This window comes from Myotis yumanensis, unplaced genomic scaffold (assembly GCF_028538775.1).
Source record: "Myotis yumanensis isolate MYYU_CA2020_CCGP unplaced genomic scaffold, mMyoYum1.0.hap1 SCAF_9, whole genome shotgun sequence".
NCBI lineage: Eukaryota > Metazoa > Chordata > Mammalia > Chiroptera > Vespertilionidae > Myotis > Myotis yumanensis.
The window spans coordinates 23,561,442-23,588,588 of NW_027223760.1; the positions used below are offsets into that span (position 1 = coordinate 23,561,442).

General features: G+C 44.6%; 1 protein-coding gene and 1 pseudogene across 1 annotated transcript; one reads left to right on the forward strand and one right to left on the reverse strand.

Annotated features, from left to right (window-relative positions):
- Positions 1 to 788: 788 nt before the first annotated feature.
- CPA2 (carboxypeptidase A2) lies at positions 789 to 27,147 on the forward strand. Its single transcript, XM_070423896.1, has 11 exons — positions 789 to 865; positions 3,236 to 3,317; positions 3,981 to 4,115; positions 5,999 to 6,094; positions 7,820 to 7,921; positions 9,970 to 10,068; positions 11,396 to 11,506; positions 12,633 to 12,723; positions 14,195 to 14,394; positions 16,494 to 16,578; positions 26,912 to 27,147. Exons 1-11 carry the CDS (start codon positions 801 to 803, stop codon positions 27,097 to 27,099), a joined length of 1,254 nt encoding a protein of 417 aa, XP_070279997.1. The 5' UTR covers positions 789 to 800; the 3' UTR covers positions 27,100 to 27,147.
- LOC139017144 (U2 spliceosomal RNA) lies at positions 16,187 to 16,291 on the reverse strand (annotated as a pseudogene).

Below are 27,147 nucleotides of genomic sequence, written 5' to 3' on the forward strand. Positions count from 1 at the left end.
GATATAATTTTTTGCTTAAGGAAAGGCTCTAAAACACAGAAATTTGGAAAGATATAAAGCAAATGATTTTCTTTGGGTGGGGAAACTATTGGTGATTACGCAAAAACACTTCCGTTTTATATAAACTTTCTATTACGAGCAATTTCATTATCATAATCAGAAAGGCATTTTCAGTTTGGGAAATGGTACAGAAACAAAGACATCAATTTGGTACAAATGCAGATGGATGACTTTAGAGACAGTTCAGAATTGGATATTAAAAGGCCTTCTGTTTTGTTTTAATATAGAGTGAGAACTAGACAGGGCCACATCTACAGGGAGACTCCGCAGATGTGGACTCAGTGATTGCAGTGTTTAAGGGTAAACATTATAAAAACAAACAAATGAGCAAACTAATGGAATGTGATAGACAGGATGCCCAAATAATTGCTATAAATGCTGTGTCCCTTTTTTTTGTTAGAGACCCAGAATGGACTTTAACCTCTAGGTCTATTAATCTGGCTTCTGTCACTGAGTAGAGCTAGTGGCACTTTATGTTCAAAATCATAAATACGTAATTTGCCCTTGGTATGCTCTTTCCATTAAAGTTTGTTATCTCACCGTAGGAATGGAAAATGTACGAATGGCAGATATCACACAGGTGGGTCTACAACCTTGAGAATTTGACCTGCAGGTGGGAATTTTACCAGGTGGGAATTCACCTGAGTTCTCAGACTGCCGATAGGTCAGCCTCAGTCACGGTCCCTATAAATAACTTCAGGACCGACACTGCATTCTGGACTCTAGGAGAACCCTTGACAATGAGGTGGATCCTGTTGTTTGGTGCCCTTCTGGGGCATATCTACTGTCGAGAAACATTTGTGGGGTAAGTTACGCTTTCTGATACCTGTCTGAATTTTGCTTACTTGATGCACAGAGGCTCTCACTGGATTGTGGCAGAATCATGGATGTAGGTATTCAGCATTTTCAGAGGGTTCTCTTAGATTTGGAGAGGAGATAGTGGGATTAATAGGAGAGAGAGAGAGAGAGAGAGAGAGAGAGAGAGAGAGAGAGAGAAAGATGAATGACATTTAAATAAAACAACAAAACTGAAAACCGAATACATATACCTTATTTCTCTCCGTCCTTACTCATTTTCCCCTCTGATGATCAGGATGTAGAGGTGACAGGCATGACTGAAAATAAAGCTGTTTGGCCATTTATCTCAGTGCCACCTCAGTAAGTGATAGGTTATCCTCCCACCTCCTTCTCCCTACCTTCCTTGGTTTCATCCTCCATGTCAACCCTTGTCTTCCCCATCTGCAAATCTACTGCCCAGGTAGTGGAACTTCATGAAGTGGGAAGACCAATCCAAATCCAACTCTCATGGCGTTGTAAGATTCATCTTTGCTCCAAAATACTTTGGTTCCAAGATTCTATGAAAGGCTTTAGGCAGCATTTCTTCTTTTGTTTTGTTATTGTTGTTGTTTTTGTTCATCCACAACCAGAGGATATTTTTCCATTGATTTTTTTTTTAGAGAGAGTGTAAGGCTAGGGGTGGGGGGGAGGCGGGAGAGAAACATTGATGTGAAAGAGACACATCGATTGGTTGCCTCCCGCATGTGCCCTAATAAGGGCCAGGGATTGCCCTTGATGGGAATCGAATCCATGACTCTTCATTCTGCAGGCCAACGCTCTAACCGTTGAGCCAAACGGCTAGGGCTAGCCAGCATTTCTTGAAGAGTATTCCAGGGAACTAACAAAGTGGACAAATAAATTTGGCCCTCAAAAGTGGGTGGTCAAATAAACTTGGAATCAGAGAGTTAAATAAACTATCGGATTTCTAGGTTCTTTTACTAAATTAGCATGCTCTGTAAATCTATGAGGGGGGATCTGGGTTGCGGCATCTACCCAATATTTTTGATTATGAAACTCTGCTTTACTTTTTTTTTTAAGTGTTGAGTAACTCAAATGGCTACTATTCCTTAGCACGCACACCAGGAAATATTAGCTTAATGTATTACTTTTCCAAGTGCCTTTCCATTTTAAAGCAGGACTCTTGGGAATCTATGCATTCATCAAAAGCAGGGGTCCTCAAACTTTTAAAATAGGGGGCCACTTCACTGTCCCTCAGACCATTGGAGGGCCAGACTATAGTTTAAAAAAAAAACTATGAACAGATTCCTATGCACACTGCACATATCTTATTTTGAAGTAAAAAAACAAAACGGGAACAAATACAATATTTGTATTTGCATGTGGCCCACGGGCTGTAGTTTGAGGACCCCTGATCAAAAGGAATGAGACTCAAATGAAAGAATTTTCAGACCATCTGTGGCAGGAGAGCCTTGAAGATCTCATTCTATCATATATCTTCCACTCGAGTTCATTGGGAATTGCATGGTGCTTGGTTTCGGAAGGCCTACATCCTTATCCCTGTGTATGCTCTTTGTACCAATCCCTTCCCCACTGTACAAATGGGCAGGGTAGTGACACCAGAAATCAGCCTGCTTGGAGAAAGGGATTGAGGAGAAACATCTGTCACCAAGGGTGACAAAAATTCAGCTCTGCTACCCAATTTTTTTCTAAAGATATGTGTTTGCTTGTTTTGCAACTTCTTTTTCCTGCCAAATTGTCCTTGATATCCTTTGTTCGCCATTATGTACATATGTGTTTGTGGGGAGAGAGAGGCACATCATGACTTTCCTGAGTCCCAGTTGTCCCTAGCCATGTCTCAAGTGTGGGCTACATAAATGGTGCTTGGAGATGCAACGCTGATACATTTCAATGAACCACAGCAAAAAAACCCAAACAAACCATACTAGGTCTACCCAGATATGAATTCAATTCCTCTTACAAGCACCAAACTAATTATTCTACTTTTTCCCTACTTGTATCTGAAAAACAGGATCAGACAAGTTTTAAAAGCCAATTCTTTATGCGCAGCAGGTGCTATTTGAGAATAATCATTAGCTACAAGAAAGGTAACTTTAATGTCAAGCTTCCTGCTAGGAGTAGGTAAACCTCTTAATTATTATTTAGATAACATACCCTTGGGGGAAGTAAAGCCATTCTATCAACTGCTCATTCTGGGGATGTGGGTCAGTATACTGTTCATCAGTTTCTTGATTGTCAAAAAGGTGATTAACTGCTGCATTAACCTCCTGGCATGTGGAGACTAACAGGAGCAGAAAGCAACAGGAAACCGTGTCCAGGTTTTGCTTTTAAGGTCATGTCTGTGGTTAACATCCTTTAGAGATCAAGTTCTTGAGATCATACCAAGGAATGAAGAACAAATAGAAAATCTGATGGAACTGGAGGCTGAAGAACATCTTCAGGTATCTGTCCGAGAGGGGGTTTCTCTTTCCTAGAGACTACTCCACAGTTAGACACGATGGTTGAGATCTCTTACTTGGGGCTGCATCTAATCTTCTCTGACAGAGTGTGGAATGCGAACTCATGAAGCTGGGATGCAGAAAACCTGGGCTCTTGTCCCAGCTCTGTGACATTGGGCAAGCCACCCATGTTTCCTGTGTCTCATTTTCCCATTCTGTATAATGAGAACAAGCAAACCATTCTTCTATCTCACAGGTTTACTGTAAGGATGAAAAGAGAGATTGCAGTTACTTTGAAAAATTTTGAAAACCTTTAACGCACTATTTACCTCCTAAAATGATGCATAGTCTTAACATTCTGTTATAAAATGAATTAGATCCCTTAAATGTCAACTGTTAAAAAAAACTCTTTTAGTTTTAAATAATCTGTTCCTTCTGCCCATTTTAATATCTAGCCATGGGAAGAGGGGGAGGGTTATAACTCATATGCGGATGCTTGGCTATTTAAAAACCCTTCTTGCAATATCACAGTGATTTTACAAGGATTCCAGTCTTGTAGGCTTGAGATAAAGTAGATATGAATTGATTTCTTGAATTCCATCAGTGCTGAGCTGTCCTTTTCCCTGGAATTCCCCACTCACTGCCTTGGTCTTTCATCCCTTTCAGCTTGATTTCTGGAAATTACCCACCATCCCAGGAGAGACAGCCCATGTCCGAGTTCCCTTTGTCAGTGTCCAGGCAGTCAAAATTTTCTTGGAGTCCCAGGACATTGCATATTCCATCATGATTGACGACGTTCAGGTAATTATCCCAGAGACCATGCTTCCAGAGGCTTGCTGATCCATTGAACTGAAGGACCATCCTCCTTTATCCTTGGGTACCCTCTGCCAGCAAAGGGACCCGTGGTGCCTTCCTGCCGTCGGGGCCACCCCTGCAGAGTGGGAAGGGAGGCAGTGTCATTCTCTCTTCTACTTTTGACACAAATTGGGTATGGGAATCAAAAACTTCAGGGAAAGGGCAAAAGAGAGTTTCTGGCATGAAATACAAAGGCAAACTGATGGTTATTGGTCAAAGTAGGGAAAAGTAAGATGTTATTTGTCTAGTTTTAAAAAAATATTTTTATTGATTTCAGAGGGGAAGGGAGAGAGAGAGAGAGGAAAGAGAGAGAGAGAGAAACATCAATGATGAGCGAGAATCATCTATCGGCTACCTCCTGCATGCCCCACACTGGGGATTGAGCCTGCAATTTAGGCCTATGCCCTGACTGGGAACCTAACCGTGCACTCCTGGTTCATAGGTCGATGCTCAACCACTGAGCCAATCCAGCTGGGCCAGTTTTTATTTTATTATTTTTTTCTTTTCCTTTTCTTTCATCTAGTTTTTAATTGGGAGGTTAGGCCCTGTGAACCAAAGACGAAGCAGTCAACTCCATGGACTGTAACAGAACTTAGACCAGCCGTGGGCAAACTACGGCCCGCGGGCTGGATCCAGCCCGTTTGAAATGAGTAAAACTAAAAAAAAAAAAAGACCTTACCCTTTTATGTAATGATGTTTACTTTGAATTTATATTAGTTCACACAAACACTCCATCCATGCTTTTGTTCCGGCCCTCCGGTCCAGTTTAAGAACCCACTGTGGCCCTCGAGTCAAAAAGTTTGCCCACCCCTGACTTAGACTCTAAATCTTAGAGGGTAGTTTACTTTTGGGAAGATTGGGCCAGAGCAGACAGACGGATGGCCTAGCAGTTTTGTACTAATTATTCTTTGCTACCAGGCCTGTTACTGTACTTTCTGTGTGTGTCCTTTTTAATAGTATAATTCGGGTACTAATGATTGACAGGACAAAGGGGCAAAGAATGTAGTAGCTCCAGGGGCCATGCCTCCTAATGGTTGGTGCTAGATCGGTGATTTTCAACCAATGTGCAGCAGGACTTTTTAAAACATGCAATACCTGTGTATTTAGTCAGGGGCACTGACCTCTTTTCCCTTAGATTGTCAAACAAAACAACGAACAACAAACAGCCAACACAATAGCCGCCTAGTGTCAGTGAATCAAAATTATGCCCATTTTAGTCAGATCGGCAAAAAATATATTCTTTGGTGTGTCGCAGAATTTTAGTGATTAGTTTATGTGGGCCAGAATGTGAAAAAGGTTGAAACAGCTGTGAGAGATAATTGTTTATAATCAATACTGTTGCCAGTTTGATACTCATCTCGGTTGTCATGCCATTCAGATGTTTCTAACAAAAAAATAATCATGGCTATATTTTAAGGAACTCAGGTAATCATCAATCAGAAAGCTTTGATATGCTTGCTAAGGACTGTGAAGTTGGTCAAAGGTCACAGCATGAAACTTAAAAAAAAAAAAAAAAAAAAGAAATGAAATCCGGGACACAGAGATGGAGTTGGTTTTGTTCATATCTACATCTATTCTCCCTGGGTTCCCAGAGAGGTGGGATGAACTCTAAGACAACCACAGGACTGACTGTCATTCTATATGTGCAGCATCTGGCTGGCCAGGAGCCCCATGAATGCCCCGTCCACTTTCAGGGCGCTACCAGAATAAGGGAGCCTGTAGGACAGGAAAAGCTTGGGACTGGGGACTGGAGTGTTACATTTCCTTCACACTTGTAGCTGCACATGCATTGCTGTAAAGTAAGCAGAGGTAAAACTGATTTGTCTTAGGTTCTGCTGGACCAAGAGGATGAAGAAATGTTATTCAATCAGAGAAGGGAACGGAATGGTAACTTCAACTTTGCAGCTTATCATACCTTGGAAGAGGTAGGTGTTTCCAAACGAACATCTGAGAGGCGGGCCCTTCTTTCCTCAGATAACAAAACCAAGACGTCCGCTTGGTTGATTTAATGGAAATTATTCTCCTATGTCCTAACTTTCCCAGGTTTCCCTAGAATTTCACAGCCAGTGGTAAGTGTCCCTTGCCTTAAGGCAGAGCCTGAAGCCCACCCTACCCATCTCAGCCGCCACCCCATTATTTTTGAAGCATCCAGGAGTGTCTTAAGTGAGCAAACAGCCTCCACGCTCCTCCTCTCTGCTCGCGGCCCCTTGCTGATTTCTAGCCCGCGCTGCCTACCAAGCCATTTGGGAGCTGGGCTTCACGCTGTCACCGATGATAGAATCAGGGGACACCTTGACACCTCTGACTTCCAGCCGAGGCAGGGTCTCCCGAGCTGCCCACAGCTCCCTACCTCACAGCGGCAGTCGCCGCTTCTTCCCCGAGTTTGCACGAGTGAAGAGCGCTCCCTTCCCCCCCCTCCCCTCCCTCCACCCCCAGCCACACACTGACACCGGGCACCTGGACAGTGTTGTCTTGTCTCTGCGACAGAACTTTTCTCGGGTCTATTTGCACTGACTGATTTGGGGGTGAGGGATGGAGGGAAGGGGATGAGGAGATGGGGGTTGGGGGGGCTTACGGGGAGAGGTGGGGGAGTAGGATAGAGCCAGAGAGGAGGTATTTTGTAGGTACTGACTCCCCAAATCAGGAATTACAAATTGCAAAGAACTCTGAAAACAAAGCCCCCCCCCCCCCCCCCCCAATTTACTTAGTAGCAAAACGTGACCTAAACCCATTTGGGGGCAAAATCTGACCCGAACTGACTTGCTACTCATTTGTGTCACTGCCAGAAATATCAATGCATTTGAATATGGAGCGATGCCACGTGTATAATATACAATGCACGCTTCCCACCTTCCTACAGCTCTCCGCCGCCGCCACCAACATCCCTTAATTTGCAAATGTGTGTGGCCCCTAAGGGTTTCAGATAAGGGATTATGGATCGATACAGGGAGGGAGAAGAGGGAGTGCCACTCTCCTTTGCGGGCCTCGAAGATTGGGGTCTGTCCTACGGGGCGCAAATGCTGGCCGCAGCTGGAGGAGCTGCTTTCCTGCTGCTCCTTCTGCAGACGCGCCCAGACCCGCCTCAGTCCCGGCCATGGACACAGCTTGGGCGCCCCAGCTGCACAGAATTTCAATCAGCTTCGCAAATAGGAGGCGAGGTCGCTGGACCGGCGCATCTGCGGCCTGACCGAGCCCTGCTGCGTTTCCTAATGCTCGCCTCGCCTCTAAATCCACCTTTTTATTTCTTGGTGCCACTACCATTTGTGTTCCTCCGCGGGTACGGGGGAGCAGCCTTCCGCCTGGAGAAGCTGCACTCCAGGGCCCGGCGAGGCAAGCCGCAGGCAAGCCTGGAAAGGGCCATTTTGTTTTAAGCACAAAACAGAAAAAAAACCGGCGCCGCAGCCGCAAAATGGCTCCCCGGCCCCAGCCCTGCAGATGCCCAGCGCCCCTCTCTCAGCCTGGCCCCAGCCTCATAGATGCCCAGCGCCCCTCTCTCAGCTCGGATGCAAACGTCCCCATCCAGCGGCATCTGCCCGCTGCCCTGTCCACTTTGTCCTGGGGGAATGGGAATGGGGAGAGAGAAAAGCGGCTGATAGATGCATCAGATTATTCCCTTGCAAACGGCTATTTATTCATCTTAAACATTTCAGATTTCCCAAGCAATGGATAACCTCGTGGCCGAGCACCCGGGACTAGTGAGCAAAGTGACTATTGGCCATTCTTTCGAAAAACGGCCCATGAACGTGCTCAAGGTACACAGATGCGGGGGGGGGGGGGGGGGTGTCTGCTCCCCAGGCTCGAACCCGCGGCTCCCAGGCGGCCGTCGTTCCCGCGCTGCCCGGGAGCCTCCCTCCGCCCCGCCTGCCCTCCAACCGGTCCTTGCCGGTTTTGAGTATCCACCTCCCCATTCCCGCCCACGCCTGTCCCCCCGCCTTTCTTTTCCTTTTTCTCTGTCCTACGCAAACTGACGCAGGTCTGCAGGAGTGAATTAATGCTCTCATCTTGATAAATCCACTTGCCGGGGCCCGGAGGCCCAGGCGCCGATAGCAACCGAGGGAGGGGGCGGTGGTGCGGCCCCAGAGTCTGGAGAGGATGGGGGAGGTGGTCCCGGCCCCAGAGTCTGGAGAGGATGGGGGAGGTGCAGGACACGGGGTGGGGAGAATAGGTGAGATGGTCTGTATTTAATCAAGCTAGCAGTTCTGTGCGGTGTTTCTCCCCCCTCCCTTTTTTTCTTTCCTCTCTCTCTTTTTTAAAGCCGAGAGATTAAAAAAAAAAAAAAAAAAGGCGCCCAAGCCAGAGCTACATTTAAAAAGAAGAGTTCCCGCATTAAAAAAACAAACAAAAAAGGAGTTCCCGCTGTGTGCGAAAGGATGACAGGCAACCAAATCGCAAAGGCAAAGGTCCAGAAACAGGCATTTAAAAAAGTATTCCAACCTGAAACCTCTAACAGACTTAGTGAGGAAATTTCAAGTTTTTTCACCTCGCCCTGAAAAAGAGTGAAAATTATTTCCCCAGATTTCCTAGAAAGAGTTTGTTGAGAGAGAGAGAGAGAGAGAGAGAGAGAGAGAGAATGAATGTCACAACTCAGTGCTAAATTTGGAAACGTTATGGCTGAGAACCAAGCGACTCGGGACAGATGGGTTTCAGCAGACTGCTTTTCTCAAAGCAGGCCCGAGAGGAGTGGTTTGCCTACTTTATTGACACTGGACTAGGGCACATTTGCTAATATTCACTACCTTCTTTTTAAAATTTTCCTCTTGCCTGTTTCTCCTGCAGCTGGGTCAGGAAACCGCAGCCCCCGCACCCCCCTCCCTACTCCACCCCTCCCCCCGGCTTTTCCTGGCTTCCCTTCTCCAGGGCGGTTCGTGGTTGAGAATGTGTGTGTGTGTGTTTTTTTAACTACCCTGCTTTTAACATTTGAGTTCTTGGGAGGGAAAGGCAGGGAACACTTGAAAGAAAACTCTCAAAACCCGTGAAATATAATTTTTAGCAAGGATTTGCATTTCTCATTTACCGTATCTGCTATGTTTAGAGTGCTGCGCAGACATAGAAATTGATGGTGCAAAAATAATGTTTTCCTCCCCATTTGCTGATCCAGTTGGCAAAACCACTGCTCCCAATAAAACTGTGCCACTTAGATCATAAAATTTAAACTCTGGGACGCACCTCAGAGCCTGCCATCCTGTTTTTATGAAGGACTCAAAAGGTTATCATGAACATTTTTATTACAAAAATGATACAATCATTGCATAAAATTGGAAGAGAAACACAAACAAAAAAAAGAAAAAAAGTGGGGGGGGGGGGAGAGAAAAACATCTCCATATTCCTAATTCCACAAGTATGGAATGATAGCTATTAAGATGCTCCATATCCTTCCATTTTTCTCTCCCTCTCCCTTTATCTCATATGTTTGTATGTGTACATATACACACATACACACGAACTGGCCTTTTTAGAAAATAAAAATGGCATCACACTATTTTGTAACCTTTTAAAAAAAAATTTGCCAAGTACAACGAACATATTTTCATGTCATTACATTATCTGCAATGATTTTTTACAAACACGAAAAAAGAAAAAGTCTTGGCTCTCCTCAGCCTGCACTGAGCTTACGTTAAAGGAAGGGGACCCAAAAAATCACATTAAGTGAGAAGAGTTAATTGATGCATCACTGTCTACACCTCCTCCTTCTCTCTCAATCACGTCAAATACAGGAAGAGGGACAGACAAGGCCCTGGGTAAAAGACAGGGGCCCGGGGCTGCAGCGCCGGAGCGTTCCCCTTTCCCGCTTCTCTTGCAGTTCAGTACCGGAGGAGACAAGCCGGCCATCTGGCTGGACGCCGGGATCCATGCTCGAGAGTGGGTAACACAAGCTACTGCTCTGTGGACAGCAAATAAGGTGATTCTGCCTAACGTTCTTCCATTATTATTTTTTTTTCTGGGATCAGGACCCACTTAACCACACAACAATCCCTGTGGTCCTAACGGCTGAAGCTCTCAGCCCAGCTGCTTCTCTTGTCACGCAGGCAGGAATCAGAGCCATTCAACCTTTTTTGGTATTGCCCCAGCCAGGACCCTGGCACTCTTCCTGGGCCACTGTGCCTGCTAAAAGAAAAGCGAGCTAGAAGAGATGGAGAGGGTGGAAAAGAAGGGCCCTGGGGAGTCAGATTTCAGCCGAAGAACAGACAAGAGAAAAATTGCTTTGCTGCCTCGAATTCTCAGGGCTGAGGCACGATGTGCTAGAAAGCTAGGAAATCACGAAGGGGGCTCAGATGGGAAATATAAACAGGTGCTAGAAGAGTTTACTTTGACCTACAGATCCAAAGTGGAATTCGTTCAGGGTTTTTGGTGGCTCTGAAAATTTTCCAAATCTGATTTTGAAGTCGGGGTGTAGCAATACCTCTCCTTCCACAGGTTCATTGGCATTAGAGTCAGGACACCAGGCTGGGTGTGACCTCGTCTGGTATTTCCTAAGTAATTCAAAAGTGACACGCTATAAATCAGAATGTTAATTCATGAGCAAAGGAAATCAATCCACATCAGATCATTCAAGCATGTGCAACCACGTGCATACTGACTGATACATTTTTCCCTTCAATTAAAATGCGGTTACCTTTAGGGTATTATGAAATGGATATTTAACAGTTGAATAATAATGCTTTAGGATGGCTGAGCACAGGAAATGAGTAAATTTTAATCCAGCAGAAACTTCAACTCTACTGCAATTGATTGCAAGTAGAAATTTAATTCCCCAAATGGAATTTAACTGCCTCTCGGTATCTTTAGAAAAGTCTCCGCATATTTAAGTTATCTGATGTTGGTTGAGCGTTCTTTTGGAAAGCTACCCTGTGTGGTGATTAAGGTAAACTGCAAACATTTCTTTGATTCATAGATCCCTATAAGCCACATACACCATTGCCTACCATTGCAAAATGCCTCACCAGAATTAATAGGAAGGATTCTACTGCTTTTTAGAGAAAATGGATAAGTAATATCTGATTTTTATTTAATATAAATACTTCTGGCCAGAAATAAAAGTGTAGACACTGGCATATGAAACACATTAACACTGCAGGAAATTGGATGAAGTCCTGTGAGACTTTTCATTGACCAGCAGTGATATCTAGTTCATGTGTGGAAAAAACACATTGCCTTAATATTCTATCCTGGATCCCCCGGTGAAAGGGAAGGGTGAGCTTGACATATATGTTGTTGCCTCTGCTCAGATTGCCTCTGATTATGGAAATGATCCATCCATCACTTCCATTTTGGACACCATGGATATCTTCCTGCTGCCGGTCACAAACCCCGATGGATATGTGTTCTCTCAAACCAAAGTAAGCTTGGACTTTTTCTCTTCTCAAAACAAGAACCTAAGGAGAGGTGTAGGGACTTTGAAAACAAAATAAAAGTAATCTTTCTGCCCTTGACTCACTGTAAACAGAATGCCTAATCTCTCCGTAGTGGCCCTGCATTGAGGCAAGCAGTGGAATTTATAATCACTTCTTATTACAGCCCACGGTGGCTTCACATATTGCCTCCGTCAGTGCCTCATTTCAGCTCTTAGGCTGGGCTATTAGAGCTCATTGTTCACTGTGAGTCACCTAGGAGATTTGTTCCAATTATCTCTGTGTTTTTGTGGCAGGATTGATAGAAAAGTGGAGGCGGATGTTACCTGCTGACAATTAGATTTGTGGTAGGATTTAGGTAGGCAGTACAATACATCTCACATTTTACTTAAAATCTGTAGAAGGAATCTCTGGAGTATTACTAAAAGGAGTTATGTCGTTCGTTCTCTTTTCCCCCCTGTAAAAATCTCATTACAAAACGCCATTGTGGCAACCGTGACCCCACGTATGTTCGAAATGAGTGAGAGCTTCAAATTTATTTTTGGAGAGATCTGACTATGATAGCATTTTTCAACGAGGTTTCAAAAGGAACTCGTACAAATACGAGTACTCATCTTATGAGATACCCTATGAATAAAAGTTCCACAGAGAAGTTTGGGAACTATCGCCCACTATATCCCTTTCTTGGAGTTTCGTAAAAAAAATAAAAATAAAAAAAAATTAGAGCATTAAAAAACCCTTAGAAGTTCTAAAGTAAATCAGCCAATTTAGTTCTATATTTTCCCAAACGATTCTGTCACGGAACCCTTGCTTTCTCCCCACTTTTTTTATTCTGTTTTTGTTGTTAACATTGAATAGAACTGCTGTTCTAGGGAACATGGTTTGGCGGGTCGGTATTCATTTGAGGAGATGGGGGACTGTCTGCTTCTCTCTGAGTGAAACTGACTGAAATTCGCCAGCAGAACTCCGTGGGAGGACTACTCCTCACCTCTGTGCAAGGGGAATTCGTTCCATTTCACAGGGGCCTTCGGGAGGGGTGGAGGGAAATGAATGGAATTCTAAAGAGACCGGCTCATCAGGCTGAATGACCGTATCCCACCCCCTTCCTTTTAAGAATCGTATGTGGCGAAAGACCCGGTCCAAAGTGTCTGGAAGCCGCTGTGTTGGTGTTGATCCTAACCGGAACTGGGACGCAGGTTTTGGAGGTGAGCGCGGGGACTTGCCTCCAGGAATGGTCCGACTTTGTTTGGCCAACTAGCCGTTCTGCATGGCTCTGCAGGACTGTCAGCCCGCTAAGCCCATTCAGGATTCAAGCCATTTAAAAACCAATTTGGAAAACACTTAACTAAATTCCCTTCGCAGGCTCGCCGTGCTGTCACAGCGCTCTGAGCAGCGTTTAATATATTTTGTCTCACATCTTGGTTTTCCCACAAGCCGAAGCCCGGCTCAGCTGCTGAGCTCTCAGAGTAGGATGCGCAATGGCGGGAGGCCTCCGGAAGCCCCGAACCAACCACTAGAGGGGGTTAGGATCTATAGGGAGAGAAGCATTACATCACCCATGGATGCTTCGAGAAAGAAAACTAAAGTCCAAATAAGACTAAGAAACTGATTTTCAAAATAGATTCAAACGAGAAAATATTAGCGTGCTGCTCTGGCTTTGTTGACTTGCAGCTCTAATTGTTCGGAGTTCAGTGGCAATCTGGTTGGCTGCTCCTTTATGCTTTCAGGCATCAGTTAAAACTCCTTATATTTTATCACAGAATTGAAATTTGTTTTTTTTTTTCCTTATTAGGTATGATAACAGTGAGGTGAGACACGATCTCTTTCACTGCAGTTTTCCTAACACCTAGCACAGTGTCTGGAACATAGAAGGCAATCATGAAATATTTGTAAGACAAATAAACGAGTGGGATTCATTGAACCAAAAGAAAACATAGTAGGGGATTGTGATAGTGGGGGATTTTACAATAGTGTGTGTGTGTGTGTGTGTGTGTGTGTGTGTGTGTTTTAGTGTAGGGAAAAAAATCAAAGTACCAGATCCAAAATAATGTTGTTCTTGTAAAAGAATCCTAAGGTAAGGGTGACAGGCTATATTTACCTTTGTCCATATCACCTAGAGACCCTGGGGAGTCCCAGCTCCTACCCATCCCATCCATTTCTCTAGCAGTCACAGCCCTGGCCAGGCCACAGTGGACCCACTTCAGTGGTCATGAGTTACTCTAGTTGCTGAGAAAATCAAAGCCAAAGGTGTCCTTGTTGTCAGATGTAGTTGTGCTTTCCTCACCGTAGAAAAGATGTCAGAGGTTCTTTGCATTAGTGGCTTTGTGACTTAGAAGTACAGATGCATAAAATCTTCTACTCTCGGACTCTAAGAATTGGAAGGGATCCCAGAAAATGAACTTGCTCAACTCCTACCCAATGCAGGAATTCCATCTATAATATTAAATCTAGCTTTTCTTCCAACAACTCCCAGAGAGAGGAGACGGTCTAATTTGATAGCTCTTTTTGTCATATAGAACCATATTTTAAAGAAGAAAGCTATGTGCAGAAATCACTTGCTTCCTGACTAACATTCTTGCTCTGATTTCCAGGGGAGGGACTTAGTGATGCGTGGAAACTGCCTTCGTACAGTGTCTCCGTTAAGCTCACTGTTCTCTCTTGGGTTTCTTATATCAGGACCTGGAGCCAGCAAGAGTCCTTGCTCTGATTCATACCATGGACCCAGTGCCAACTCTGAAGTTGAGGTGAAATCCATAGTGGACTTCATCAAGAGTCATGGAAAAGTCAAGGCCTTCATTACCCTCCACAGCTATTCCCAGCTGCTGATGTTCCCCTATGGGTATAAATGTACCAAGTTAGACGACTTTGATGAGCTGGTGAGTTTCTGAAACATCATTTTAGCCCAACCACAAATATCCATTGTGTGGACAAGTAAGTTTCAGTCATAAAGTTAGGTACTGAGATGGGAGTGCACTAGGGATAGGTTATAAAGATGAATGAGACATAATATGTCCAACCACTGAGAAGATTGTGATGTGGACTTTCCTAAATTAAGTTTCCTTTGGAAATAGAATTCATGAAATTATTATGGCCTTAATCTTGATGAGCAGGACCCTGATTTGAACATAAGCTCCCAGGATGTGCTTTCTGTTGCTTAGAAAATAACCACTTGGACCTAGAATCAGAGATGCTCTATGCTCTCTTCCAGCTCCTTGCCTGATACCTTCCTGGCACCTTCAGCTCCATGATCTGCCATTATGGTGCACTCTGAATTGGGCATTAAACACTCACTTCCCAAACTTGATATCTTCCATCATCTTTTCTGTTTGAGGAATAGGTAAACTGGTGGCAGCCTTGTATCAGATGGTGACATCTCAGAGGGCTGCTTACAAATGAGCAAGAACTATTCTCAGCTGAAGAGAATGTGCAAATATTTCCAATTTGGCTTTTAGGCTTGAATTTTAAAACCCATATACTAGAGATCAGCCTTGAGATGTGACCTTTTGGTGGATTTATTTCCAAATAGATTCTTGTCAATAGCTCCTGGCAGAAATGACATAGATTATTCAAATTCAGGTGTAGCTTTCATCTCAGTTGGATTTCAGCGCTGTAGGGCAGGTTTCAGGGTTTTGATGGTTTATCTATCGCTCAGGGTTGAACTGGGGGGAAAAGAATGTCAGGATTGAAAAGAACCTAAAAGGTATTTTTAGGAGATCTAGATCACCTTAAATGATCCAAACCTGGTGCTCACATCTCTGCCAGATGGGTTCCTGGCTTCAAGGAGCCTATTCCATTTTGGGGCACATTTGATTGTTTGCATTTTTCCTAATAGAGAGCCAGACCACCTCCTTATGGTTTTCACCTGCCAGCCCTGATTTATCGTCTGGCTCCATGGAACAAGTTTATTTCTCTTTGAGAGGCAAATCCATTAATTACTTGAAGACCAGTAACCCGTTTCTCCTAGGTTTTTCCTTATCTCTGCTAAATACCCCCAGTTCTTTCAAGCACTCATAATAGGATCCCAAGTTTCCATACCATTCAGGTTGCTATTTTCCAAACATGCTTGTTTTTTTCTGTGTTCTTCAAGAGTAGCTCCCAGAAGTGAATGCAGAACTTGTGCGGTGGGTTAAGTAGCACAGCAGAGCGTGACCATAACTGCTCTCATCCAGGCTGCACGCTTCTGCTTCTGCAGCCGAGGGTCAGTTAATTGGCAGTAGCACCGTACGGTTGACTCATGTTGGGCTTATTGACAACTGAAACCCCCAGGCTCTCTGAGGATTCTGCCGAGCCAGGTTTCCCCCATCTGGTAATTGTACAGTTGTTTTCCTGGACCCGAGTTTCAGACCTTACATTTATCCCTAGCAAGGATAGTAAAGCCTCAATCAGTCAAAATTGGAACCCTCAAATAATGGAAAATATTTTGCTGAGCTCTACTTCTTGGAAAAAGAGACAATCACGGGGAAATAAGCCAATGTAAGGATCCGGGGGGGCGGGGGGGGGGCGGGAATCAACTTTCTGGGTACATCCTGGGGTCAGTACACATTCTGTTGAGCCCCTTCCTCCCACCCTATTTCCATCCACAGCCCTGAACAAGAAGAGCTTGTGGCAAAGTAATAACCCTGGTCATTATTAATGTAAGCGTCTGGATGATCAAATAAACGGGGGGGGAGGGGGTCTTCATTTTGTATTTTTTTAAAATAGAGGATGTATCAGCTATTAAACTGATAGGAACATAGACTACACTTGATCTGAGCCAAAAGGCTGAGAAGCGATCATGTAGTAGTTTAAAAGCCAACAAAAGTGAGCGGTGCTTACTTCTCATCGAAAATGGTTGAAACAAAAAGGGTGTTGTGCTTAATCCTCAACTAACCAGAGAGTCCAGTTAACTGTCCCATTCTACATTCTGCTTTTGGGCATCTATTCTTCCCAGAGACAAGTGTTATCCGTTCATCTTTCCTTGCTTCTCTCACTGTAGGAGGAAGTGGCCCAAAAGGCTACCCAATCGCTGCAAAAGCTGCACGGCACCAAGTACAAAGTGGGACCTATCTGCTCAGTCATCTGTAAGTATCTAATGTGTTTTTACAAATGACCCACTAAGATAGCAGGCACCATGTGATTTTGGGCCAGAGCCTTTAAATGCCCTGATGTGTAATTCATACGCCTTCATGCATGAAACCCAGCCTTATCCAGTTTCCCTCAGCAAGGCTAGATCTCCATGAGATATTTACTATGTGATATTTAGAACAAAGAACTTTCTAAATACTGGAGTGGTGTGCTCTCTGTTCTGCTTGTACTGACCCTTACACCTCACTCTCATCCTTTGGAATCTGTGCCTGAAAAATGGGTCTTTATTGAGACCTGGTCCTAAGTCATCACTTTTATTTATTTATTTATTTAAATTTTTTTAAAAAAAATATTTTATTGATTTTTCACAGAGAGGAAGGGAGAGGGATAAAGGGTTAGAAACATCGATGAGAGAGAGAGAAACATCGATCAGCTGCCTCCTGCACACCTCCTATTGGGGATGTGCCCACAACCAAGGTACATGCCCTTGGCCAGAATCGAACCTGGGACCTTTCAGTCCACAGGCCAACGCTCTATCCACTGAGCCAAACCGGTTAGGGCCACTTTTATTAATTGTACCTTTCTTGGCCAGACTTCCTAAACTCTCTCTCCCAAAGTGGATTGGGATAAAAACAAGAAATAACTGCATTGCTATGGGAAATCCCAATGCACTCTCATGTAGATTTTGGGTCCCCCAAAGGCATCCCTCCAGTTTCTTATGGACACAGCCAGAAACTCAGGACCTTACGGTTGAATGGCCAGGAGTTCCCTAGTGCTCCTATGTCCATGATCCTTTGGAAACAAATGCCTCTTATAAGTACCCACTCTGTTCACCCTTTTATTAAGCATCTACTAAGTGCTAATCATTATGCCAAGTACTGGAGACATAATGAACCCATAGAGAACTCACTGTTTAATATGGAAGATAAAGAGGAAGTCAATAAACTTTGGTATGGTATGTGAAATAGAAGGTTATAAATGCTGCAGAAGTATTAGAAAGTTGGAGGGATTTGACAGTGGAAGAGTAAGGAAAGGCTTCATACAGGAAGAAAGCAGGTTTTTTTTTTTAAAGAAATATATATATTTATTGATTACAGAGAGCAAGGGAGAGGGAGAGAGAGATAGAAACGTCAATGATGAGAGAGAATCATTGATCAGCTGCCTTCTGCACACCTTTCACTGGTGATTGAGCCGGCAACCTGGGCATGTGCCTTGACCGGGAATCAAACCGTGACCTCCTGGTTCATAGGTCGATGCTTAACCACTGAGCCACGCCGGCTGGGCAAGAAGGCGGGGTTTTGAAGACTGATCACCAGAGACCTAGCGAAGGGGAAAAGGAGGGGGGCATTCTGGCTCCTTCACAGCACATGCCAAGGCACAGAAGGATGAAACTTTATGATGGGCTCTGTGAATTACAAGGTTTGGGGCTGCTGGAATGAAAGTGTAAGAAGGGGCGTGGGGAGTTCAGGGTTTTGTGTACCATGTTAAGGAGTTCGGGTTTTAACCTAAAGGATTCTGGAAGCCACTGGAGAGTTTTCAGCAGGTCAGTGAGTGTCGAGGCATTGTGTTTTAATTTAGGTAAAACAGATTAGCTTCAGCATGGAGGATGAAGTAATAATGGACTGGAAGTAGGAACATCCCACAGGAAGAGTAGGAAGAGTTTGGGGGAGAGATGGTGGCCCAACTGTTGTGGGCTGAAAGAGCACCAGGTGTCTGAGGGTGGAGTCAGACCACATCTGGGTTTAGTAACCTAGGTACTTGGGTTTTGGCTAGGAAGGAATTCAGAGCCAGGACTCAGACTGTAAGAGAACATTTATTGGGTAAATCACAGAGGTAGAAGAAGAAATTCCTAGAAGATGGGCTTAGGAAACAAGTTATGAAGGTAAAGGAAGGGCTTGGAGCTTGGGAGTGAGGAAGCTAATGGTAACGTGCCTGGGGCAGGGCGGGGGGGGGGGGGGGGGTGGGGGGGGGGAGGGAGGGAGGGAGGGGCGGGGAAGAGATGGGGCAGGGAAAGGGAAATGGAAAGGGAGAGGCATGGGTGTGCTCTAGGAAGGGAGAGCGCTCTGGGTCCTCAGTCCTAAGGGTTAAAGGGTGGAGCCTAGGGGAGGTCCCAGGGGAAGATCTCAATAGCATAGTCAGCAGTTTTCCAGGTGTGTCCTTTCAGGGTTGTGATCTCCGCTGACTGATTGGCAGGCACAGGGCAGGGGGTCATTATTCAATGCAGCTGGTCCTGACATCAGCGGTGGTTGGTTTGGTTGCTTATCTGGGCCTGGAGCTGAAATATAACTTAGGCCTAGATGTTATCTCTAGAGAGGTCAGGGGGTCCAAACAGCAAGACCAGACCAGCGATGTGGTAGGGGAGGGAAAGTCACCCTGGGGGCGAGGTCTCACCCTAGAATTGATTGTCTGTTGTGAAGCACCGGGGGCTTGCCACATGGATGACCTTGTGTACCTGCCCGTCGTCCTTGCTCTGCGATGTCTCTCTAACTGCCCACCACACAACCAGAGCAGTGAGGATGGTTTCTCACCAAAGGACATTGAATGGTGCCATTAACTGAGGGAGGCATCCCAGAAGATGAAACAGGGGTGGGCTTGGAAAGATACTGCATTGAGTTCTGGAACTTTTGAGGCTGTCCGGAAGGTATTGGGCTACATGGCCCTCAGATTTTGCAGAGTTTTGGGGTTAGTGGACATAGAGAGGATGGTGGGTACAGGAGAGCAAGATCATTTGGAGTGGGAAGAGCCCTGGGCGGAAGAGGGGAGCAAGGCGAAGGGCAGAAGAGGTTAGCAGTGAGGGAGAGAGACACAGCAGAGCTGGGCAGAGAGGAGGCAGACAACCCTGTGTTTCGGAAATGGGGAAGGAGCAATTGTTGGACAGGTGGCAGTGTTTAACAATGACAAAGGCCACAGAAAGGCCAAACATTACAAGGACAGAATATTTACCGTTGGATTTTCATCGCTAGTGTTAAAAAACAAAATCCAACTGAGTAAATTTGAAGATGTAATTGGCTTTTTAAAGCGATTCATGAATTGGACAGCATTCCATCTAGCAACTAGAAGGGCACTCTGGTGGTTGTACAAATGGGAGGTTTTTATAGGGAGAAAGAGGGTGGGACCAAGAAGTTAAGAGTGGATTATTTCAGGCAAGGACACCTTCCCTTAGGGCAGCGGTTCTCAACCTGTGGGTCGAGACCCCTTTGGGGGTCGAACCACCTTTTCACAGGGGTCGCCTAAGACCATCGGAAAACACATATATAATTACATATTGTTTTTGTGATTAATCACTATGCTTTCATTATGTTCAATTTGTAACAATGAAAATACATCCTGCATATCAGATATTTACATTACGATTCATAACAGTAGCAACATTACAGTTATGAAGTAGCAACGAAAATTTTATGGTTGGGGGTCACCACAACATGAGGAACTGTATTAAAGGGTCGCGGCATTAGGAAGGTTGAGAACCACTGCCTTAGGGGAAGGGGGTCTTTAAAGGGCATATTAACTCACTAGTGTGGATCAGGAAATTCCAAACTGATTTGTTTAAAATGCCACTCCTGGGAGAGGCTGAAACTGCAATTAGGTTAGGTATTAAAATCTAGGTTTGGTATCATGGGCTTTTAGCACAAGTGATGCCATTTTGGGCCTGTGGTTCTCTCTTTTTAATATGAGTGTGGGGGAGGAAGAAATTTTCCTCTATCCTCAAGGTTCTTTCAGCTGGTTTAATAGACATGAGTACTGGCCAGGTGACTCAGTTGGTTGGAGCATCATCCCATGCACCAAAAAGGTGGCAGGTTCGATTCCTGGTCAGGGCACATACCTAGGTTGCCGGTTCAATCCCTGGTTGGGGTGTGTATGGGAAGTGACTGATGGATGTTTCTCTCTCACTTTGATGTTTCTCTTTCCTCTTTCTCTCTCTCTCTCTCTCTCTCTCTCTCAAAAACCAATAAAAACGTATCCTCAGGTGAGGTTTAAAAATAAATAAACATGAGACAGATTAACAAGAAAAATATTTAATTACATGCATATACTAGTATATGGGAACCCCACGTACATGAGAGGTTCAATGACAGAAAGGGAAAATAAGGTATACTAGTAAATATATGGTCAGAATAATAAGAATAGATCTTCAGTAAATTTGCCCTGTCCTATAGATAGGTTAAAAAAAAACCATAAAAAAATGATTTCTGATAATCTTTAATTATGGGTAAGGCCCCTAATTCAAATTCTTCTAGGTAGTTAGTTTGGAAAGGGCAGAAGTTTCTCTCGAGCCCACAGAGTCCTGGTTGCCTATAGCTCAGAACAGCCTGCATATCACACAGGCACATCTTGGGGTAACTTGTTCTAAACCCCTACACTAGCTTATTGGTGACTTTAAGCGGAGTAGTTTACGAAGAGTGGGGAGAGTAGCTGGAGGAGTACAGGGCTGGGGAGAGGCGAGACTGGTGAGTGGCCTACTCTTTAGGGCAGGGTGGGGAGCCTTCTTTCTGCCAAGGACCATTTGGATGTTTATAACATCATTCGAGGGCCATGCAAAATTACCAACTTAAACATTAGCCTGCTTTATTTGGTCAAACATTTAATTAACTCACCCCTAATGCTTTGGCAGAGCCTGACCAAATGATTTCGAGGGCCTTATTCGGACTATGGGCCGGATGTTCCTCAACTCTGCTTTAGAGAAACCTGGATGTGAAGGGAAAGAGAGATTCTGGAATCAAGGATTCCTTCTTTTCTTAAAAAAACCCACAGACCTCACCAGAGGATATTCTTTCCATTGATTTCCAGAGAGTGGAAGGGAGGGAGGAGGGGGAGAAAGAGACACATGGATTGGTTGCCTCCCACAGGAGGCCCTACGGGGCTGGAGAACCTGCAACCAAGGGACATGCCTGTGACCAGGAATTGAACCCACAACCCCTCGGTCCAAGGATTGATGCTTTAACCACTGAGCAACCCGCCAGGGTTTGCTTTTTTTTTTTTTCTTTCTGGGATAAGAGACTGTGGGGAAGGATTAAGAGAGAGAGAGGTGAAAGATACAGGAGAGATCGGAAGTGACCAACGTAATACTGTCCAGAGTTGGGGAGAAGGGCAAGGAGGGGACAAGTGGAGGTGGGCAGATTGAGCTTGAACAAGAGGAGGGAGTCTGCAGACATGCTGGGGGCAAAGACAGCTACATCTGTAGGAGGGTGGTGGCAGAAATCTGCGGGAATGAACACTTGTGAGTCATGGTTTTCTTAATGGGAGTCATTAAAAAGCAAAATTCAACCCAGTAAATTTTAAGTTCTTAATTGGCTTTATTAAGTGATTCATGAATCCGGCAGCATCTCATCTAGCCGCTAGAAGGGCACTCTGGGGGTTGTACAAGATGGAAGGTTTTTTTTTTCCAATATGTTTTTATTGATTTCAGAGAGGAAGGGAGAGGGAAAGCGAGATAGAAACATCAATGATGAGAATCATTGATCTGCTGCCTCCTGCACACCCCTAACTGGGGATTGAGCCTGCAACCCGGGCATGTGCCCTGACCGGGAATCGAACCGTGACCTCCTGGTTCATAGGTCTATGTTTAACCACTAAGCCACACCGGCTGGGTGATGGAAGTTTTTTATAGGACAAAAGACGGTGGGACTAAGAAGTTAAGGGTGGATTATTTCAGGCAAGGACACCTTCTTTTAAGGCAGTGGTTCTCAATCTTCTGGCCCTTTAAATATAGTTCCTCATGTTGTGACCCAACCATAAAATTATTTTCGTTGCTACTTCATAACTATAATGTTGCTACTGTTATGAATCGTAATGTAAATATCTGATATGCAGGATGGTCTTAGGCGACCCCTGTGAAAGGGTCATTTGACCGCCAAAGGGGTCTCGACCCACAGGTTGAGAACCGCTGCTTTAAGGGAAGGCGGTTTGGGGGGTGGGGAAGTGGAGGGGTCTTACCAGGCAGATTCCCTCACTAGTATAGATCAGGAAATTCCAAACTGGTTTGTATAAAATGTCACTCTTGGGAGAGGCTGAAACTGCAATTAGATCAGGTATTAAATCTAGGTTTGGTATCATGGGCTTTTAGCACAAGTGATGCCATTTTGGGCCTGTGGGTTTCTCTCTGGCGGAGTCTTGGAGAGCAGAGGAGGAGGAGTTTACTCCTCTTACCTAGAATACTTACTGAAAACACACAAACTACTGCTCTGGTAATATCTCGGATGGTGAAAGTTCTTTTTTTCCAGATTATGATTTTTTTCTTTTTTCTATTATGATGTGTTTAAAAACTTCATAAAAAATAATCCAATAACCAACAGTTTTATTTTGTTTCAATTTCATTGATGATTTTGTCAATGAACACACATATATTTATCTAGTTTGTAGATATAAGAACTACCAAACCTGTAGAGAATTTTTACAATCGTTTATGTGAGCCCAACAGAGGATACACCTGGAAACAAGATCTCAACAAACCGTGTGCGCTCTCGCTCTCAGTAGCTCGCCTTCGCCTTTCTTCTCCCTCCCCCCTCATTCCCCTCCTCATATTACCTCTGCTTTTCTCTCTCCTAAGCAATAAGGGCACATCTACTACCTCTGTAATTTTCTAAATGAACTTTCTCTTATAATTAAGAAAAAAAAAATCTCAACAGACTGAGAAAAATGATTCAGCAAATAACACTTTGCAGTTTCTTTTATGCATTAAGGGGGGAAGTTAGGAAGATTGCATGAAGATGAGGGAAAGCAAGGTGCAATCAGATGACAGGATAATTAACATTATCTCTTGAGGGTGGTCACGCTTTAGAAGGAGGGGTTTGAAAAGGGGCATTTCAAAATCGAGTTAACCTAGATGCACAGAAATAATGGACATGGCAACCTTAAGGCACAGATAAGCCTTTTATAGGCCTGGGACGTGACTCTCCACCATGACTTGCCCAGTTAGGAATTTATGATCAGATCACGCTGTGAGATTACTTTCCATATAATCCCTTTTTGGTCCACAAGTCTTAATCAGTGTCAGGGTTCTGTTTTGTGTCCAGCTCTTTTTAAAGGTAACAGTATTTCCTGTGTGATTTTATGTTTTTCCACACTAGGTATCTGTTATTCCATTATAATGCTATATCCCAGTAACTGGGTCTTTGGATTGTTTCAGCTTTTTGCTAAGCGACGCTACTAGGAACATGTTGGTACAAACTCCTTTTTCTCTCAGAGCTCTCTGGTATGGACTCCCAAGGCAGGATTTCCAAGTCAAAGGGAATGAGCAGCTTTGGAGCTTGTTTCGTGGTTTTTAGGCGATTCTCTGGAAAATTGATCTGCTTCGAGTTGCCCAGACCTTTTTTTATATTCTTATTGATTTCAGAGAGGAAGGGAGACAGAGAGAGAGAAAGGTATCAATGATGAGAGAGAATCATGGATTGGCTGCCTGCTGTATGCCCCACACTGGGGATGGAGCCTGCAACCTGGGCATGTGCCCTGACCGGGAATCGAACTGTGACCTCCTGGTTCATAGGTCAATGTTCAACCACTGAGCCTCGCTGGCCGGGCTGCCCAGACCTTTTCAACCACTTCCATGTGGGATTGTCCTCTCCTTTGGTGGGGGCACCTCCAGGGAGGAGAGCCTTCTGAGTGACGGCAATAGGGAGGAAGGCATCATGGCCACTGACGGCTGAGGAATGCATGCTTTCTCTGGTTGGCAGCTTGGGATGTCAGCAGAATGGCATCATATGCTCCCAGATTATACAAAGAATCTAGTTTCCCCCCCTCCGTAGCTGAGGTATTTACAAGTAAGGCAGACCTTGGAAGACTGAGGTTTAGTATGTTTTTCTTGGTAAGATCACAGAGATTGAAGACATTTTTAATAAGCAGATATCAGACAAGCATAGGGTTTGCTGTCTGATTTTTTTTTTTTTTTTTTGGAACCTGGCCATTAGTGGTCAAGCAAGTTCTGGCTCCATCTGTGCCCAGAGCTGCCTCTGTTATCTTTGATCCTGGCCTCATTCCAGTTTGGACAGGCATTGCCTCTAGGAACTGGTCCCCATTAACTACTTGTTGCTTCCTGCTCCAGAGTGGTATGCAGCTCTGAGTGAGCACCTGCTTCACTCCACCCACGAGGTGGCTGGACATCTGTGGGGGGTGAGGCAGCTCCTCATTTGGAAAGGGCTCGGAGGAGCTGCACTACAATAGGTGTTAGGTCCAGGAGGAGTTGTTACTTGAGTTGTTTCTCAGAAAGGTGTAGGGGGGAAAGCACAGACCTTGGGGACAGGGGCCTGGGTTTGAGTTGTAGCTCCAAGTAACCTTGGGTAGGTCACTCATCTTCCCTTGGTTTCTTTTATATTTATTTATTTGTTTGTTTATTTATTTTGTGAGGATATTTTTCCTTTTATTTTTTATTTATTGATTGATTTCAGAAAGAAAGGGAGAGGGAGAGAGAGATAGAAACATCAATGATGAGAGAGAATCATTGATCGGCTGCCTCCTGCACATCCACCACTGGGGATTGAGCCCACAACCTGGACATGTGCCCTTGACTGGAATGGGACCCAGGACCCTTCGTCCACAGGCTGATGCTCTATCCACTGAGCCATTGATTTTTAGAGAGAAAGGAAAGGAAGGGAAGGGAGGAGGGTGGGGGGGATAGAGAGAGAAAGAAAGAGAGAAAATCAATATGAGAGAGGCACATCCATTGGCTGCCTCCCGCTCAAGCTCTGACTGGGGCTGGGGATGGACCCTGCAACCCAGGCACACGCCCTTGACTGGGAATTGAACCTGAGACCCTTGGGTGCGTGGGCCAACGCTCTAACCACTGTGCATACCAGCCAGGACCTCCCTTGGTTTCTTCATCTGTAAAATGGATTAGTGAGAGGCTCAAAGGATAGAATATAGATTAAAAGTGTTCACTAATTCTCAGGCACCGTATAAATGTTCCTTGTTAGTTTCCTGGTGAACTACTCTCCTCTGGATACCTCTTCTTAATGTGGCCCAACTTTTAAAATAGGATTCTAATAATTTCTTTGTAATCATAGTTATAACAATAACTAACATTTATTGAATGTCTACTCTATATACATTATCCCAGCTCCTTCACGTAATCTCTCTGAACCTCAGTTTTCTCATCTGTAAAATGGAAATAATACTAATATCTACTTTGTGACTCAAGTGGTGATTAAATTAACGAATTTAGCATAGTGCCTATCACATTTAGTAGGCACTCAAAAAGTGTTGGAATTATAAACATTATATTATTCCATTTAATTCTCATTGCTCTGTGAAATAAGTAATACTTTTATCTCCATTTGACGGGTGAAGCATTTTGGACTCAGTGAGATAAGTACATGCTTTAGGTCACCCAACTAATGTTTTGCAGAATTAGGATTCCATTTGAAGCTAGCATTGCATTCACTACGGGCTTCTTAGTGGGATTGTGTCATGTAGCTACACCAAAGGCGTAAGTTAGTAATTCTGGCACCCAGGAAGGTTCAGTTCAAGTCAGAAACCACTTGGTATTTGTTATTTACCAGGTTATGTAACTGTTATGAGTGAAGACAAAGACTTTAGTCACAGGAGTTCAGTGTTCATTCACAGTATTAACCATGAGTAGTCCTGTTCTTGGTACAGCCTCCTTGGTCTTCCCCTTTGCCCAGTCCTGTTCTTAGGGACTAGGAGACTTTTTCCATCTCTGCCTCAGCCATCTCCTTCATTTGACCTCTACTTGCCCTCCCTGGGCCAGGCCTCGGAACCCATCATGACTCAGCTCTTCTGAGTTATGGTTGCCCAACTCTTTGTTGGCTAATGCCACTTCCTTCATCATCTGTCGTGTCCGTGGCCACACATTACACAGGTGCACTTTACTCTGTTGGGTGAACCATCACACACAGGTAGTGGGCATGTTGTTTTATATCAGAACAAGGCCTGTTCCACCCTTAGCTGAAAATCCCCTGAGGGCAGGGACCAAATTGTTTCTTGTATTTGTAATCTCTCCCCTCTCTCAAGAGAAAAAAAGGTCTACACCTAGCACTTTTCTAAAGAAGGAAGTGGGGCGGCCTCCCTACGTTGTAGCAGAGGCGAATTAGGCGAGCAGGCAGGATTCCAAATGGGTGGGTGAAGCCAGAGGCCCTTCAGAACACCAGAGGGAGGCCAAGCATAGTGTCCATTTACATAACACCGTTTGCTTTTCAAATTAATCTTGTAATTTTTCATAAGGGTGACCCCCTACTAAGCTATCCCTGCTCTTAAGGTCCTTGCAGATAGGGGCCTACCTTACCTTTTTAATAATAGTAGAACTTACCTTGGCGGTTCCATAGCTGTGAGAGGCCAGTGGGAACAGCATAACCAGACTTATTCTCATTTGCTCTTCAGACCAGGCCAGCGGAGGAAGCATTGACTGGGCCTATGACTCTGGCATCAAATACTCATTTGCCTTTGAACTGAGAGACACCGGTCGGTACGGCTTCCTGCTGCCCGCCAACCAGATCTTACCCACAGCCGAAGAGACCTGGCTTGGCTTGAAGACAATCATGGAGCACGTGCGAGACCATCCCTATTAGGGCTCTGGGGGAATAAACACCATTAAAAGCTCTCTAGTTTGAAACAAA

What these genes read in the sequence shown, in the direction of transcription:
- CPA2 (XM_070423896.1), top strand. Translation starts at nt 801, where the DNA reads ATGAGGTGGATCCTGTTGTTTGGTGCCCTTCTGGGGCATATCTACTGT. An exon ending in TAGACGACTTTGATGAGCTG is followed by an intron (nt 14,395 to 16,493) that starts GTGAGTTTCTGA and finishes CTCTCACTGTAG; the next exon opens with GAGGAAGTGGCCCAAAAGGC. An exon ending in ACCTATCTGCTCAGTCATCT is followed by an intron (nt 16,579 to 26,911) that starts GTAAGTATCTAA and finishes TTTGCTCTTCAG; the next exon opens with ACCAGGCCAGCGGAGGAAGC.